Genomic DNA, 16,800 nt, shown 5'->3' with positions numbered 1-16,800 from the left:
GCTTTATGTGTGTGCATGTGCGTGTGCGTGTGTGTGTGCCTGTGTGTTTTACAAGCTCAGTTTGTGGACTGCAGTTTATTCTAATGATTAATCGAGATTAAAGAGCAGGATGTGCTGATGGAGAACCTAGCCTGAGAGTTAACTATACTAACTCCACTGAGTCACAAGACCACCCAAGTAACTGAGCTATGCCTTGGTTTCCATTTCCTCATCTGTAAAATTACAATGATAATGTTTGTTCTCCTTGAAATTATAGAAATACCATGAGGATACACAAGGTAATGTGTGTCTATAAGCGACCTCTATTTAAAAGCTAACAAGTCATCCACATGCATTGGAAGCCTGAAAGCATTAATGTAAAGACTACTATATTTTATCACTTAGGCAAGACCTACTTGGTTTTAGGAGAGTCCTCAAGTCATTTTTTTGCAGGCTAGAACACTATTCTTCAGGAACAATTTATTTTGAGGATTTGCAATGAATGAAAAACTGCCAAAACTTTAGACCAAGTCTAGAAATAACATGGCAGCCCAAGATCTCTATCCATAATTTGTCCAGAATCTGAGTCTTTTTTTTTTTGACAAATAACAGTATAGTATTCATGTGATGCAGTATCGAAGCAAAGTCAGTGGACACTTTTGCACTGTGAGCAACATAGTTATGGGAAGGAGGCTCATTCCTGATTGTCAGTTGGCATGTGCTCCATTCCCCAACCATGTTGCATGTAGAAAGCCTTGAATACTAACTAAATTACTTGCAACTCAAAAATTTCTTAGAGATTCACTTTTTCTCTTTTACAAGCCTTTTTAAAAAAACTGTGGTTAATGATGGTGTACAAGATTGTAAGATTACAGGGTATAGATAGTTCCATGTTGTACACGTCTCCAAAGTTTTGTGCCCCCACCCCCATTCCCAATAATAACCACTATACTTTCTACTAAACCCCAGAGACAGTTTCTGTACTTTTGGCTTTTTCTCTTTTTCTTTTCTTTCTTTCTTTCTTTTTTTTTTTTTTACAAGTTCATGTGTTTCAATTCTGTAGATTTCATATATGAGTGAAACCATCCAGTAGTCTTGCCCCTCTTATTTAGCTAAGCTTAATCAACTTAGAGGTTTGCTTTTTATTTTATTTTTATGGGGTAGGAGCATGGGGGTAATGGTTTACAGTACAAAATTTAACACAAGGCACTATCACTCATTTCCCCTTAACAGATATCTAGGTGTCTGTGAGACACATACACTTCCAAACTAGGGCACCCTCCCCCATCATACGACTGTTCTCAATGTCCCTTTATTCCAGCCCTTCTCCTCCTTCCCCAGAGTCCTTTGCTTGGTTTAATACGCCACGCCCAGTCCAAGTTTCATGTTATTTTTTTCATAACTTTCCTTGTGTCCTGAGTTCCACTTATGAGTAAGATCATTTGGTAATGGTTCTTCTCTTTCTGGCTTAGCTCACTCAACATAGCTAAGCTTGATAGCTTCAAGTTCTGACCAAAATATTGTAAAGATGATCTCATCACTTTTAAGATTTAATTCTTAGACATGGAAAGCAAAAATATTTGGCCAAAATTAGAAATTTCAGTATCAAGTTACTGAATATGGATAAATTATCTCCAGGTATAATCATTTTTCCATAACATGCAATCCTTAAAAATCCAGTCAACTCATAGCCACTACACTTAGGTCTTATTTCTGAATAAAGGTGACATGCATCCTACTCAGAATAGGCTGAAAAGGTTTTTTTTTTTAAATGTTTCTACCAAATTAGAGATAATCTACAAATATCTACAGACATTATCCATGCATTCACTTTCAGCATTCTCCTGACTATCCCACATGCTCAACTATTATGTCTAGAATACATATATAGTCAACATCCTCTAATAGTCTCTGGTCACTGAGACCATATAAAAGAATACCAAATCACCACTCTTTGTTCTGTTTTGTTTTTCAGCAATGAGTTCATCAACAGGAGAACTAACTGTTCAAGCATGTAAGTCTAGTTAGCTTATAAAACAAGTTCATTTTCCACATCAGAAAGATCTTCAAATATTAGCTCATAATTTCCCATTCATATCTCAGATTTTCTTTGGCAGGAAGTAACAGTTGTGCAGTTAGATAAAAAATACTTTTTAACTATGCTTTTTATCTAACTCTGAACCTGATCTTTCCTTCATGGTCAAAAACCAGATTACACAGTTAAAATTTTGAAGTGGTATGTAGAAATTATGTATTTCTGGCTTGGAATAAATGGGCTTGCTTTTCTAGATTTTTAAATAAAAACTATAAAATGTGCTTTCTGATGAGAAATAAAATAATGAGAAAGTGCTGAGTAAGTTGGGGAGATAACCCATTGTCTGTCATTGACCTCTAACATGCTTAATATACTCCTCCTCTTCATGGTTGTCAGTGAGTACAACTGTTTATTTATATCACTGTGGTCTGAAATTTGAAGACTTTATTAAAGTGGTAATGAATTTGAGCAAAAAATCTTCATGAATTTGCCTCTGTGCCTTTAAAGTACACTAAATATTGTTATCTATTTATTTAACAAGTATTTGTTAACACTTTCCGAAGCCACAAAGTATACCAAGAATTAGCAACACCATTATGAATAAGATCTGATGCCTCTTCTAGAATTAAAAATGTGAAGACAGAGAAAGGCAATAAATAGGGGCCAGTGTGATGTACTTGGTTAAGCGCATACATTATAGAGCGCAAGGGCCCAGTGTCAAACCCCTGGTCCGCACCTACAGGGGGAAAGGTTCATGACTGGTGAAGAAAGTCTACAGTCTGTGTCTCTTTCCCTCTCTATCTCCTTTTCCTTTCTCAGTTTCTCTGTCTCTAGCCAATAATAAATAAATAAATAGATAGATAAATAAAAGGCATATGTAAATTAGGAAGCACTAAAGTAGCATAATAATGTTATGATAGATAACACTCTTGATGCTATGAGAGGCAATCAGCATCAGCTACTCTGGTCTTGGGGAATCAGAAAATGATCCCTGAGAAAAGAGAGGCCATGAATCAAATAGCAGGTGAAGTGAATATTCTGGGCAGGGTAATATGTAACAAAAAAAAAAAACCCTCTTAGAATATCAAGGATACGGCTACTTCTTGTAATTTAAAATGTCAGTGTGTAGAACATAGAATCGAGGTTGAAGATAGGGGATAGGGGATTGTGCTCTGATGAAGAACCAGAACCATGATGATTTTTTTTAACTTTACTTGGACAGTAATGAAGAATCACTGGAGTGTTTTCCACATTTCAGAATGCTCACTCAGGCTGCAGTGTGGAGAATGGTTTAGAGGTACAAGATTGGATATAAGATGATACACTTGGCTATTACAGTCTTATAGATGAGAAAAATAAATGTGGTAATCTAAACTAGGGTAATAGAGTGGTGGAGAATTCTAAAAGGACTGGTCATAGTTGGGGTATGAACAATACTAGTAAAATTAATATTCCTTTTTGATGCCTAATTAGCCACAGTTAAACTTATCATATTTCCTTTACCGTCGATATGCTGTAAATTAGCTTCTTAGTAAGGACCCCAAGTAGTAAAATAATCTCTTACCTAGTGAAGGTGACAAAGCACATACTTACTCCCAACAATATTTAATGTGATTTCTTTTCTTTTAATTTAATATTTCATTTATTTTTATTTAGGGAGAGAATGAGAGACAGAGACTGGGACACCCTCATAGACTCAGACATGAAACCCTTTCACATAAATAGCTATGATGTCTTTCTGGGCCCTGAACTTGAGAACGTGAAATGCTTAATCCTGGGAAGGGGGGGCGGGAGATTGGTCAAGATGTATTTATCTATGTGAATTTTAGGAATTAATTGCTCCTGGGGCAGGGGGGATAGTATAATATTTATCCAAACAGACTCTCATGCTTGAGACTCTGAGATCCTAGGTTCAGTCCCCTACACCACCATAAGCCACAAAATAAATAAGTAAAAAAAAATTTTTAATTAAAGAATCAGTTGATCCTGATTAATGAAAGAAAAGAAAAACATAAGAGGAGTTCCAGCAAATGGACCATTACCTATCTGGCTAGAGGGTTATCTTTTTTTTTTTCTAGTGACTACTTTATGTTAAAAAAAAACCTGGGGAATAACCATCTTAGTAGGAATTTCTAGTATATCTAGATAATTGACACTGCAAGTCTTAAAGATTTATTTGAAACTTTGGAGAATTTCAATGCTTTGTGACATAACATAGCTTTCAGTAGGCAATATATATTCACATCTACCAATGTTAAGGACTTAGAAAAACTAGGCTGGGCAGTGGTGCAGCTGGTTAAGCAAACAAAATATGAAGTGCAAGGACCCATGCAAGGATCCAGGTTCAAGCCCCTGTTCCCCACCTGCAGTGGGGACAGTTCATGAGCTGCAAAGCATGTCTGCAGGTGTCTATCTTGTTCCCTCTTTATCCCCTTCTCCTCTCTGTTTCTCTCTGTCCTATCCAGTAAAAAAAAAAAAAAATGGAAAAAATGTCTGTGAGGAGCAGCAGATATTTAGTGCTGAGCACTGAGCCCCAGAGATAATCCTAGAGGCAGAAAAAGAAAAGAAAGAAAAGTGACACCTCAAAAAAACACAGAGGATGGATATCTATACAGATATTGTGAACAATTATGTAACACATGCAAACATCACACTGCAGTACTCTTGATTTCTCCCATTCAAAGACTATAGAGACATGTCTTAGAGATTAATGAACTCTTCTCTTTTAGGTTGCGGTAAACGAGTTGCCCCATTAATAGTCAACAGAATAATGTCCGGAGACATTGCAGCCAAGGCTGCCTGGCCATGGCAAGCATCCCTTCAGCGAAACAATGTACATCAGTGTGGGGCCACCTTGATAAGTAACACATGGCTGGTCACCGCAGCCCACTGTTTTAAGAAGTAAGTTATTTACCTTAACTGAGACATCATTACCACACACACATACACACACTCTGAGTTTTAATGTGCTCTACAAAATAGTTCACCAAATATTATGGAGGTAAAACAAGAACAACTTCTTCAGGCTCTTTTATAAAAGGATGCTAAATCTATATACTTATTGGAAAGGTATATGTTCTACTATAAAATATTTACTAATAACATAAAAATCAACCCTTTTTCAATCATCTTAAATCTCTGCCAAGCACGTCCTGAACATAGATATACATACTAGCTGTGAAGTGTAATCGTTATCTTTCAATGGACTAGCAAGTTGATAACTAGGACAATGGGAAACTGGTAGGCAAAGTTAAGTACTAGCGTGTAAAGATCTGACAGAATTATAGCAGTTCATAATCCAAAGTAGAGCATAGCAGGATGATGAGGACAAGCACTTCAAAAGCTGAGTGGAGGAGGGCCAGGCGGTAGCCCAGCGGGTTAAGTGCACGTGGTGCAAAGCGCGAGTAAGCATCCAGTTGGAGCCCTGGCTCCCCACCTTCAGGGGAGTCACTTCACAAGCGGTGAAGCAGGTCTGCAGGTGTCTTTCTCTCCCGCTCTCTGTCTTCCCCTCCTCTCTCCATTTCTCTCTGTCCTATCTAACAGCGACAACAATAACAACAACAACAACTATGATGAAAACAACAAGGACAACAAAAGGGAAAAAATAGCCTCCAGGAGCAGTGGATTTATGGTGCAGGCACTGAGCCCCAGTGATAACCCTGGAGAAAAAAAAAAAAAAAAAAAAGCTCTGAGTGGCAAAAGATCAAAAGAAGCACTTAGACCTCCCCAAAGAGACCTTCATATAACTCCTCTTGACAGTGGTGCTACAAAAATGTAAATTGCAAGTGAAGATAATGATCATACTAGTTCAAATGAACAGTTAATACTTCTTTAACTCTTCATTCTGAGAAAAAACACAACTTAAATTTTATTAAACATAGGATGTATCACGGATATTGCTCAGTAAGTAGAGTACATGCCTTGAAAACCCCAGTTCAGGGGACCAGGAGGTAGTGCAGCGGGTTAAGTGCACATGGTGCGAAAACCCCAGTTCAATACCTGGCACTGCATTTGACAAAGTGCTCTCACTCTCTCTACCCCCTCCCTCTCTCTCATAAAAATTTATATATTTAATAAATAAATACATATAAGATAAAAAAATCATTTTCCATTATTTCAGTGTTGTTTTTCAATAGCCTGTTGGATCTTATTACTAATACAATAAAATGTTACACTTCTTTGTTAGTAGATTCACTTTATGGTATTTAACTATTTCAATTGTCGTAGAAAGAGCAAGAACTTCCTGTACATCTCTTTAATGCTCATAAAAACAGGACTTATCATGGAATTCGAACTCTGACCTTGGGCAAGTTATTAAACCACAGGACATTAGGAAATAGATGAACTACATCTTCTCAAGTTTCTTTGGAGCTCTAAAATTCTGACTTTTGACGCCAGAGTGATCTAAATTTCTATAGAGGCATTTATGTATTTATTTTACTTTTGTTGTCACCAAACACCACTGGTACAAGTCATGGAGTTAAACTATATTGGTTCCATGTGAACCTAAATTAGCTAGTATCAAAAGATACGATAGTGATCTAGATTTCTAGAGACCTGTATTCTATTTAGTTTTGTCATCACCAGAACTTCACCACTCTAATCAATGGAGTTAAACTCCACTGATATTTATATACTTCTTGTTAGGACTGATATTACCTACTAAGAAATAATTAAGTTGAGAAAAAGTATATATCCAGGCAGTATCTATCATCTTGCTTATCCCTTATGAATGGTGCTAATTCAGTTAATTAGTTGAGAAGTACTGATCTTTTATTAGTAAAGTGTCTTTGGTGGTACATCATGTGCTATAAAGAAAAAAAAAAAGAGAGAAAGAGTGGCAGATAGAAATGCTAACAGGCGATAGTTTAAACTATATGAGTTTAAACTATATGACCAGTATCTTTTCCTTGTGCCCCAGACTGAAGCCAATTTGGTCTGAAGTTCTAAGACGTTTAACTAGAAACAGCCATCTTGCCCTTAGTGACTCCTTGTCAATTATGTCTCAGCTCAAATGATGTTTTGTTGAAAGTTTTCCCTACAAACCTCTTTGCATTTTGTTTTTCCACTGCCCTATTTTATTCTACGTATAACCCTATAATTATTTAGTCTTTCACTTATTAACTGGTTTTATACTTTCTCACTCTCTGGGATCTAATACTCCCATGTGTTAAGGATTGTTATTGTCTTGCTCACTACTTTATCCTCCACATTTTAAATAAAACTCAACACAGAGATGTCTAATGAATATTTGCTGAAAAATACTTTGTGTGTTTTAAAGCTATAAAGTTCAATAAATATTTTACTGAACTTCAATTCTAAGATACTATTTGCATATATTTATCTCTCAAAATATAGAGACTAGACATTGTTTTTATTGATTTAAACTTGGTATGCAGTACTACAGAAAAAAATATTTTAAGGGTTATAGTTTCACACTTTGTTGTGTATAAGACTCATTGGACTCACTACCAAAGTTCTGGTGTCCTCCCACCAAAAAGACACCTTTACCTACACCTTCTGCCCGCTTCCCTATTTCCTTTCATAAGTACCAATTTTCATCAAGCAAAAGAATAGATTTAAATGATCAAAGAAAACAGCCAAGTATTTTTGGGATGATGCTTTGTGTTAATCTGCATGCTACTCACTTGTTTTTAACCATTTCAGTAGTGCATATCCACAACAATGGACTGTTAGCTTTGGGATAACAATCAAGCCTCCATTAATGAAAAGAAATATTAAAAGAATTATTGTCCATGAGAGGTACCGCTCCCCGGCGAGAGAGTACGATATTGCTGTGGTACAATTCTCTCCCCAAGTCACCTTTACTGAGGACATCCGACGAGTTTGTTTGCCAGAAGCCTCTGCGTCCTTCCAGCCCAATGTAACTGCATATATCACAGGATTTGGAGCACTCTTCTATGGCGGTGGGTCTCTCAAAAAAGAATCATAAAACATAAAGGTCTGTTTAGGGTAGGTTTAATCTTCCTCAATATTATCCTGCCAGGCTTCCCACGTGATTGCCTTAGTTGGGGCTCCTGTTTAGCAACTTAACTAACACATTCAAAAATCAAGTAACAAAGTTGGGTTTTGTAATGTGCGTAAAGTCAGAAACTGACTTCAAATACAGCTAAATCTAGGATCTCCTTTGATAATAATCAGACTGAATCACTTTCATTTCCTGCTTCCCAGTTTTTGCCCTACAGCATCTTCATATGGAGAGATTCTAGCACCACATAGTGGCCAAGGTGACCAATAGCAGCTCAGGTTTTACATCATCTACACTCAGTAAAACCCGTTTCTCTGTGACAGAATCCACGTTAATGCCTGAAAAGATCTCTCAGACCAGTCGTGAACAGGAGCACTCAGACTAAGTGAAATAGTCCTATGCCTATACCAAGATGCAGGTGTATTATTGGTAGTTTTTTCAGAATCACAATACATGAAAAACTGACAATTCCAGGGAGTCAGGTGGTTAGCACAGTGGGTTAAGTGAACGTGGCGCAAAGCGCAAGGACCAGCGTTAAGAATCCCGGTTCGAGCCCCCGGCTCCCCACCTGCAGGCATGTCGCTTCACAGGCGGTGAAGCAGGTCTGCAGGTGTCCGTCTTTCTCCTCTCTGTCTTCCTCTCCTCTTTTCCATTTCTCTCTGTCCTATCCAACAACAAAGACATCAGTAGCAACAACAATAATAACTACAAGAATAAAACAACAAGGGCAACAAAAGGGAATAAATAAATATTTAAAAAAAAACTGACACGGAAGACATAAAACAACACTAAGATCTATTTCAGAGTATTAGCTTCTGCAACAACTGACCTATACATCCAACAGGTATGTTGTAACCCTCTTGCCCACCTATGCTCCAAGGTCTCACCATGAGTCTCATCTCTGTGAGTTCAATCTCTCTGTCCTTTCTATTCCTCTTTCACTTAGCTTTCTTCTATCACTCTTCTTTCTTTTTTCCCATTGTTGTTGTTGCTGTTATTATTGTTGTTGCTGCTGCTGTTGTTGAATAGGACAGAAGGAAATTGAGGGAGGAGGGGAAGACAGAGAGGGGGAGAGAAAGACACCTGCAGACCTGCTTCACCACTTGCGAAGCGACCCCCCTGCATGTGGGGAGCTGGGGGCTCCAGCCGGGATTGTTGCACAGGCTCTTGAGCTTTGCACTATGTGAGATTAACCCCGTGCTCTACCGCCTGGCCCCCTAAAATACAATTTTTTAATTGATATTGTAGTAGACAAAAATTACAATAATATTATTCATAGAACAGAATAACAAACATTTTAATTTTAGCAAGCATGCCTCCTGAAATAAATCCTCAACTGGTATTCTGAAGATGCTGTTTTCTCTGTTACGTTTCTATATCCACGTAACAAATTTCCTCAAATTTCCAAACAGCCCCCATTAGCTCACAGTTTTTGAGGATCTAAGGTTCACACATAGTTTAGTTGGCCTCAAGGCAGGTTCATTTTGAATAATTTCCCTTTCAATGAATTCAGTGTCTCACTGATTAAGGTATCTTAGTACATCTGCAGAATTCCTTCATTTGTGCCTTGTAGCGTATCTCTAATCTTGAGAATGACATCTGTCATGTTCACAGATACCACCCACACTCAAGGGAAAGGCGATCACACAGGAAGCTTGGAAATTGTCCTAAAGTTCTATTTACTACAGAGTCAGTTTCCGTACCATCTATGTGGTTTGATAGAAAGAATCCCAGAAGGCTTATGATAACCTTTCGATGAATGACATGCAGATATCTTCCTGACATAACATAGTTTCTACAACTGATGCTCAGATTTATCATCTGGAGCCCCAAATTTGGAATACATAGGAAATGAAATCATTACTTTTAAGTTCCATGCTTGTAAAAGTATAGAGGGAAAAATAAATGTACACATTACTGTAGTTTTATCAGTCAAAGGAGCAAGACATTTATATCTGAAAAATCTCTAGTAATACTCTTGACTTCCTAAAGACATGAATCTATTAAATTTTAAGTTAAAGTTTAAAGAAAAGAAATACTATTTTTTTCTGGAGGTTAGAAGTACTTGTAAAATGTGTTATGGATAATAATTATCATTTCTGTGTGCCAAATTTAAAACAGAAGTTTTATCTCTAGGGATTATTGTCATTAACTTCATTTCAGTGTGAAAAAGGTTAGATAAAGCTCATACACTTAATTTAGCTAATGATGCAGACTGTAAACACTAAAAGCCTTTTATTTTCCTTAAGGGGAATCACAAAATGATCTTCGAGAAGCCAAAGTGAAACTCATAAGTGATGATGTCTGCAAGCAACCATATGTGTATGGTAATGATATAAAATTTGGAATGTTTTGTGCTGGATATCTAGAAGGAATTTATGATGCCTGCAGGGTGGGTAAAGATCATTTTTATATCATTAACTCAAACTTTTTCTTTGTTTCAAAAAATATTCTATGTTCTGAGGAGTCGGGCAGTAGCACAGCGGGCTAAGCACAGGTGGCGTGAAGCTCAAGGACCTGCGTAAGGATCCCGGTTCGAGCCCCTGGCTCCCCACATGCAGGGGGGTCACTTCACAGGTGGTGAAGCAGGTCTGCAGGTGTCTATCTTTCTCTCCCCCTCTCTGTCTTCCCCTCTTCTCTACATTTCTCTCTACCCTATCTAACAATGACAACATCTATAGCAACAACAATTATAACTACAACAACAAAAACAACAAGGGCAACAAAAGAGAAAATAAATAAATATAAAATGTATAAAAATATATTCTATGTTCTTAATACAATGGTAGAAAGCATATATGTCTTGTTGATTCAAATATTTCTAAATGTAAACTTCAAATGCAAATGCGTTTTTAAATATTTTATTAAGTAAAATAAAATAAGCAATGAGCATCTTGGATGACTTGGAACTAACCAGAAATAAAAGGTTAGTAAATGAGAGGGCCTTTTCCCAAAGGGTTCACATTTATAGTGGAAACTATCATGAGCAACAAACTATATGCTGTAGCTTATATTAGGAAATAAAATCATTATTATATTAGGAAGAACACATGTTCTCAACTTGGAGAAATATTTTTGCAATATGTGTCAGAGAGATGATATGCAAATAAGACCTGAAAGATAAATAGTACTTATGCAATTACAGAATTTAAAAGAAAATTATAGGAAAGAAAAAATAATAACTAAAATATAAAGGTGTAAAAATACAGTTGTTATTTTGAGGGGGGCCTCAAGTCATCTGTTGAGTCTCAATATAAAGACAATGAGGTGAAAAGTACTTAATAGTGAGTGGACTGTGTCATGCTGTAAATGACTGGTGAACTTACCAGTGTCCTCTTCTATCATCCAATATTTATTCTGTATTTTTTCCCTGATAGAGGTATGAAGTATATTCCTGCTTAGAGGCGCATGCTTCATGACATGAGAGTCTTAACACTTCCCAAAGGGGCAGGCGTCAGGTGGTAGTGCACCAGGTTAAGTACACACAGTGCAAAGCACAAGGATCCCAGTTTGAGCCCCCAGCTCCCCACCTGCAAGTGGTGAAGCAGATCTGCAGGTGTCTATCCTTCTTTCCCTCTCTCTATCTTCCCCTCCTCTCTCAATTTCTCTTTGTCCTAACCAACAACAACAAAAAATGGAAAATAAATGGCCGCCAGGAGCAGTGGATTCATAGTGCTGGCACCAAGTCCCAGCAATAACCCTGAAGGGAAAAAAAAAATCCAAAAATTGATTGATTTTACATGGTGAGATTATAAGAACAGCACTGATATCAGTTGGCAAGAAGCCCTACCAGAACCCTACAAATTACCAATATATAGTTTGGGTAACTTCTCTCTGAAAAGGATCAGGGAGTTTTTAAAGCAGATAGGCAGAACAGGAGTAGAATCTGATACATTATAACCTCAATTGCCAAGAGTAGGGAGGTATTTACTTGGAATTCAGGGACTCAGAAGAGGGGTACATAAAATGACAAACATTTGGAAGTTGGTGATAGGAAGGGGTTAGGAAGCAGCAGAATATAAGAATCTAAGCTGTGAGAAGGAAAGTAACAAAACTGAAGATAATTAGATGTTATGTTCAAGATAACAAACATCAAATAGAGCTCTGTATACAGAAAATAGAAATAGTGTTAAAGCACATGTGCTTCCCTTTGAAGAAGAAAATCTAATTAGTGCTGGGCACCATATATGAGATGATTTTTTTTCCCAAGGCACACCATCATAAAAACGTTAAAACTCTAGAGACTAGGAGAGTAAACTTAAAGTTTCAAAGGAGGAAACATCAGACTCATAAAATTTCTCAATAGCAACAAGAAAAGGTAGAAAACTCTTGAGAAATTTTTTGTATTTCAAAGGGAAGATTACTCCAATGTAGATTTCTGACTTTCAAGTTAATTTGTAAGGGGAGGGCAAAATAAAAGGTTTTAGACATATAGTGACATGAGACGTGTACATCCCACACTCTTTTTCTTAAGAAATCATCAATAAAATGAAAGTAAGAAGGAAGTAGAAGCTAGAGGACCCAAACTATTATAAAGCAAACACAAAAGAATGAAGAAAGTATAGTATTAGAATTACAGTTCTGTACTAAATACAAACAGTACAAATCAGAGTAAACAAAGGGAAGGCATGTGAACATGTATGAATGTGTGTACTGGAGTGGACAGACACATTCATGTGGATGAAAACAACTTACATGTAATCTGATAAACCTGAGAACTAGCAAAACTTATTCTTCAGTGATGTTTTGAATGACAGTAGAAAGAAAACCAGACAAAACTTCAAAACTACTAATTTTAAGAAATCAAAGTTTGCCAAAGAAAAGTAGTGGAATAAACTGTAGTGGGATATGTGACATTATAGAAACACTGTAAATTTAATGGGAAAAAAATGGAGATTATAATGTCACAAGGCGATAACTTCAGAACAGACTGTCAAATATCTAAATTCCTCCCTATGTAGTAAATAGTTATTATAGACTACCTGCAGAGACCCAGAATTAGCAACTTGTAGTTTCTGAATATGGAGCTAAATATTATATTGTTCCATTAAACAAGCAAGAAAAGACTAGAAGAGAGAATGTGGGACATGAAATTATTTTATAATCACTTCATATTTTTCTTTTTAGTTATATATTATTTACCTTAACAAAAATATAATTAAAAGTTAAAAAGCTGGTAAAAAAAAAAAAAAGGTACAAGTATTCATTTATGATATGAACAAGTTCTGGGAATCTAATGTATGGAACAGTAACTACAGTAAGTTATACTGTATTGTGTACTTGAAATTTGCTAAAAAGTGGTCTTTAAGCATCTCTCACAGAAGAAAAAGTAAGATATATCAATATCTTAATTAGCCTTAGTAGTCACTTCAAAAAGTATACATATGCATACATTAAATAGTTACAATTTTGTCTGCCAATTAGAGCTTTTAAAGTAAAAAAAAATTAAAATGTGAATATCTAAGGACTATATTGCTTTGGGAACCAGTTTCAACTGTTCAGTCATTACTATACAGATATCTAATAATGCATGTGCAGTTTATTTGAATATCTTAAGTAATAAGCTTTACATTTAGTATTATTTCCCTTTTCTATTTTCAGGGTGATTCTGGGGGACCTTTGGTTGTAAAGGATCTTAAAAATACCTGGTATCTCATTGGCATTGTGAGCTGGGGAGACAACTGTGGTCAGAAGAACAAACCTGGAGTCTATACAAAAGTGACTTACTACCGAAAATGGATTGCTTCAAAGACAGGCCTTTAATTCCCTATATGAGTTCAACACTGGGCTGTATGCAGGCGTACATGTATAAGAATCTGAATAGTCAGTGGATGCATTACAATGAAATTACTGAATCTCGCAACACAATACTACAGCATGTTTTATTTTAGAAATACTTTAATTTATCAAGAGCCTAGAGCTAATTTCTAAGAAATTTAAATTTATAAAATAATAGGTCAGTTTAGCCTGGATTAAAAAACAGCTAACCTGAACTGTCAAGCATGAGGTCCTGAATTTGATCCCCAGGGTTGTATATGCCAGAATGATCTAGTTCCCTTTCCCACCCTCCCACCCCCATCTCTCTCTCTCTCTCTTTCTCTCTCTCTCTCTCTCTTTCTCTCTCTCTCATTCTCTCTCTCTCTCGTGTTAATGAATAAATACATGCTTTAAAATGGAAAAATAAAGGTGAAATAATCATCTCTTTAAATTATGCTAGCTAGAGCATAAATGGGGAGTAATGCAATTTTTGAAGATAGTAATGAGATTTTGAGACTGTCTTTGTCAGCAATATCTCCTTAAATGAGAATCTTATTAAATTCTCAAGAATTCAGAAGCATCAGCTATATAGCTTTATCATTTTCCAAAACTTACAAATACATTTTTTATTTGTCCAGATTTTCCAACATATAAAATAAATGATCTACTTATAAAGCCATTACAGGGGTCTTATAAAAGAAGGGTATATTCAAGAAGCAATGTGCTGACAAATCAGACCACAGATATCCCAGTATTTTTCTTTTTTGAAAATTTGGTATCTGATTTTTCCTTTCATAACACACACACACACACACACACACACACACACAAATCACTCCATACACCCAGAGAAAGTCTGATCAATGAATGGGTATGTATACTCATTAGCTAAGCAAAGACATATTTTTGCTACACAAACTTGGAGGGAAAGTGATGAAAACTTCATGAACAGTAACAAATCAATGACACAAAATTTTGACATTTTATAGATGTGTTGAGCCGTTTGGACCACCAGGAGGATGTGACTTTGTATATTATTACTGTAAAATTTAAATCCAAGAGAAAAATATTAATGTATGGATGAGTCAACAGATATTACATAAAAAGAAAAAGGTCTGTTTTGTATTACTTTAAGGCTCTTGGCAGTGGTAAACTTCATGTGAAACTTAATTTTTTTAAAAAAATATGAATTTGAAGGAAATACAAATTCAAATGCTAACCATAGATGTGATTAAGGAAATCAGAACAAGTGAACATATATACAAGTCTTATGGAAGCATGAGGAGAGCCAGTCTTTACACAAGTGAGTGAAGATTCTGTTGAAGCTGTTAGCCTGCAGGGCAGAGCCAGTTAGCTACCAGGCTTTCTGTCAGAGGAGTCATTTACTTAAGCTGTCCAAATCAAGTCAAAACATTAGAAAACAGAGCCTGAGTGATAACATAATGTTTATACAAAAAAAGCATTTTCTTGCCTGAAGCCCTGAAGTTCCTAGATTCAATGCCCAGTGTGACTATGAACCAGAGTTCAGCAGTGTTCTGGTGAAAAATAACTGGAAAATTATAATTTTCCCCTATGCTAGTGAGAAGGCATGAAATAACTCTACTATAAGTGATATTTATAGTATTTTCACCAAGAAAAAAAATGAACCCATAGTTTAGACTTCTAGAATCTTATATGCAAGGCATGAAAATCAACATACCTCGTGGTGAAGAGAACTGAAGCCAAGAAATGTCAGTGACTTGAAGACTAAATCCTCAGTGATTCCAGAACCCAAGTATCAGTTTCACATGTTATTTTCCAGACAAAGTATCTTTATGATCACCTATATTTATCAAATCATTAAATCTATAAAAATGTTACCAAATTGCTATTGAATCTGTTTTATATGAGGAATCTCTTAAGATAGAATTCTTAAAGATGTGATTTACGTAAGCAGCTGGCTGCCAGTTCTCTCACTGCAAGATACAGTTTTTCTTCATATAAAAAGCAACAAAGGCAAATGCTATCCTATATTATAGTGATAAGATATAATTCTGACTAGATATCCTGTATTAAGATTTCAGAAGTGTTAAAATCTTTGTGTTTCTAGACTGATTTTTTGCAATATTTCATAATGAGTCACAAGTTAACAAATGTTGATGTATCACTTTAATCTGTAATAAAGTTAGTGATCAGAGCATTCTATAAATAATTTCATCTATTCTCTGTTAGCTCAGGAGCATAAATTTTTCTTTCAAATGCTATTAATTTCTTTTAAATATTTAACTTAGTCTATTTAAAGTAGAGTTTCTCAACTTGGTGCATTTCACATATAGTTATTTAAAAACATATTTATTTTACTCTATTCCAGTAATAATAGGGAGATTGACAGAGGAAGAGAGAAAGGCCACAGCAGCACTCTGGAATATTCAGCACTGAGGATCAAACTCAGGACTTCATGCTATATCAGTGTGCCACTGCCCAGGCTGTCAGTAACAGATCTGTAGAGTTTATTCATTCAGTGCATCCTAGGGAAAAGAACTATTTATTAGATCTTTTGTGAAATCTACATGTTAAAGTGCGGTGCCCAAAATCTGTGCTCTCAGAAATGAACAACAACCAAAAAAAAAAAAAAGTCAAGAAACCTAGATTCTGGTGTTTGGCTGCCTCCTTGTGGACACACTGAATAGAGAGCACCTGAATAGAGAGCAAATCATACACTCCGGTGTCAACTTTAAATATTCATACACAGGTAACTCCATTTAAAGCAACAGAGTAAACACAGTGGCACACAGTGATGGAGAGCAGGTGTTGACTGTGTGAGGTTCCAAGGTCAAGCACCCTATCACCACTTAAGAGCAACTGCACAAAGGAAGATTCACTAGAGGTGGAGTCATGCTGTAGAATCTCTCCTTTTCTGGATGTCCTTCTGTCTCCTGCTACATGCCTCTGTCACTATCCCCTCTCTCCCTCTTTGGTCAAAATCTGCAAGTTAAAAGGCAAAATAAGTGTACTAGGACCTGTGAAATCCTGCAGGAACATAACCCCAGAGACTAGTAGC

The 16,800-nt window shown here is 36.2% G+C and overlaps 1 protein-coding gene across 2 annotated transcripts in view; it reads left to right on the top strand.

The window, feature by feature from the left end:
• The window catches only part of TMPRSS11A (transmembrane serine protease 11A), a 53,912-nt gene extending 39,800 nt beyond the window's left edge, over positions 1–14,112 (top strand). Inside the window, exons 6-10 of one of the 2 annotated variants that reach the window (XM_060188606.1) lie at positions 1,955–1,993; positions 4,744–4,915; positions 7,682–7,941; positions 10,253–10,395; positions 13,605–14,112. In XM_060188606.1, the coding sequence (XP_060044589.1) occupies positions 1,955–1,993; positions 4,744–4,915; positions 7,682–7,941; positions 10,253–10,395; positions 13,605–13,766 (776 nt within the window). In that variant the 3' untranslated portion in view covers positions 13,767–14,112. The remainder of the gene's footprint in view (positions 1–1,954; positions 1,994–4,743; positions 4,916–7,681; positions 7,942–10,252; positions 10,396–13,604) is intronic. The other variant, XM_060188607.1, reaches the window with a different exon arrangement.
• Positions 14,113–16,800: the final 2,688 nt, after the last annotated feature.

This window comes from Erinaceus europaeus, chromosome 3 (genome assembly GCF_950295315.1).
Source record: "Erinaceus europaeus chromosome 3, mEriEur2.1, whole genome shotgun sequence".
NCBI lineage: Eukaryota > Metazoa > Chordata > Mammalia > Eulipotyphla > Erinaceidae > Erinaceus > Erinaceus europaeus.
This window is presented reverse-complemented; position numbering and strand designations above follow the sequence as displayed.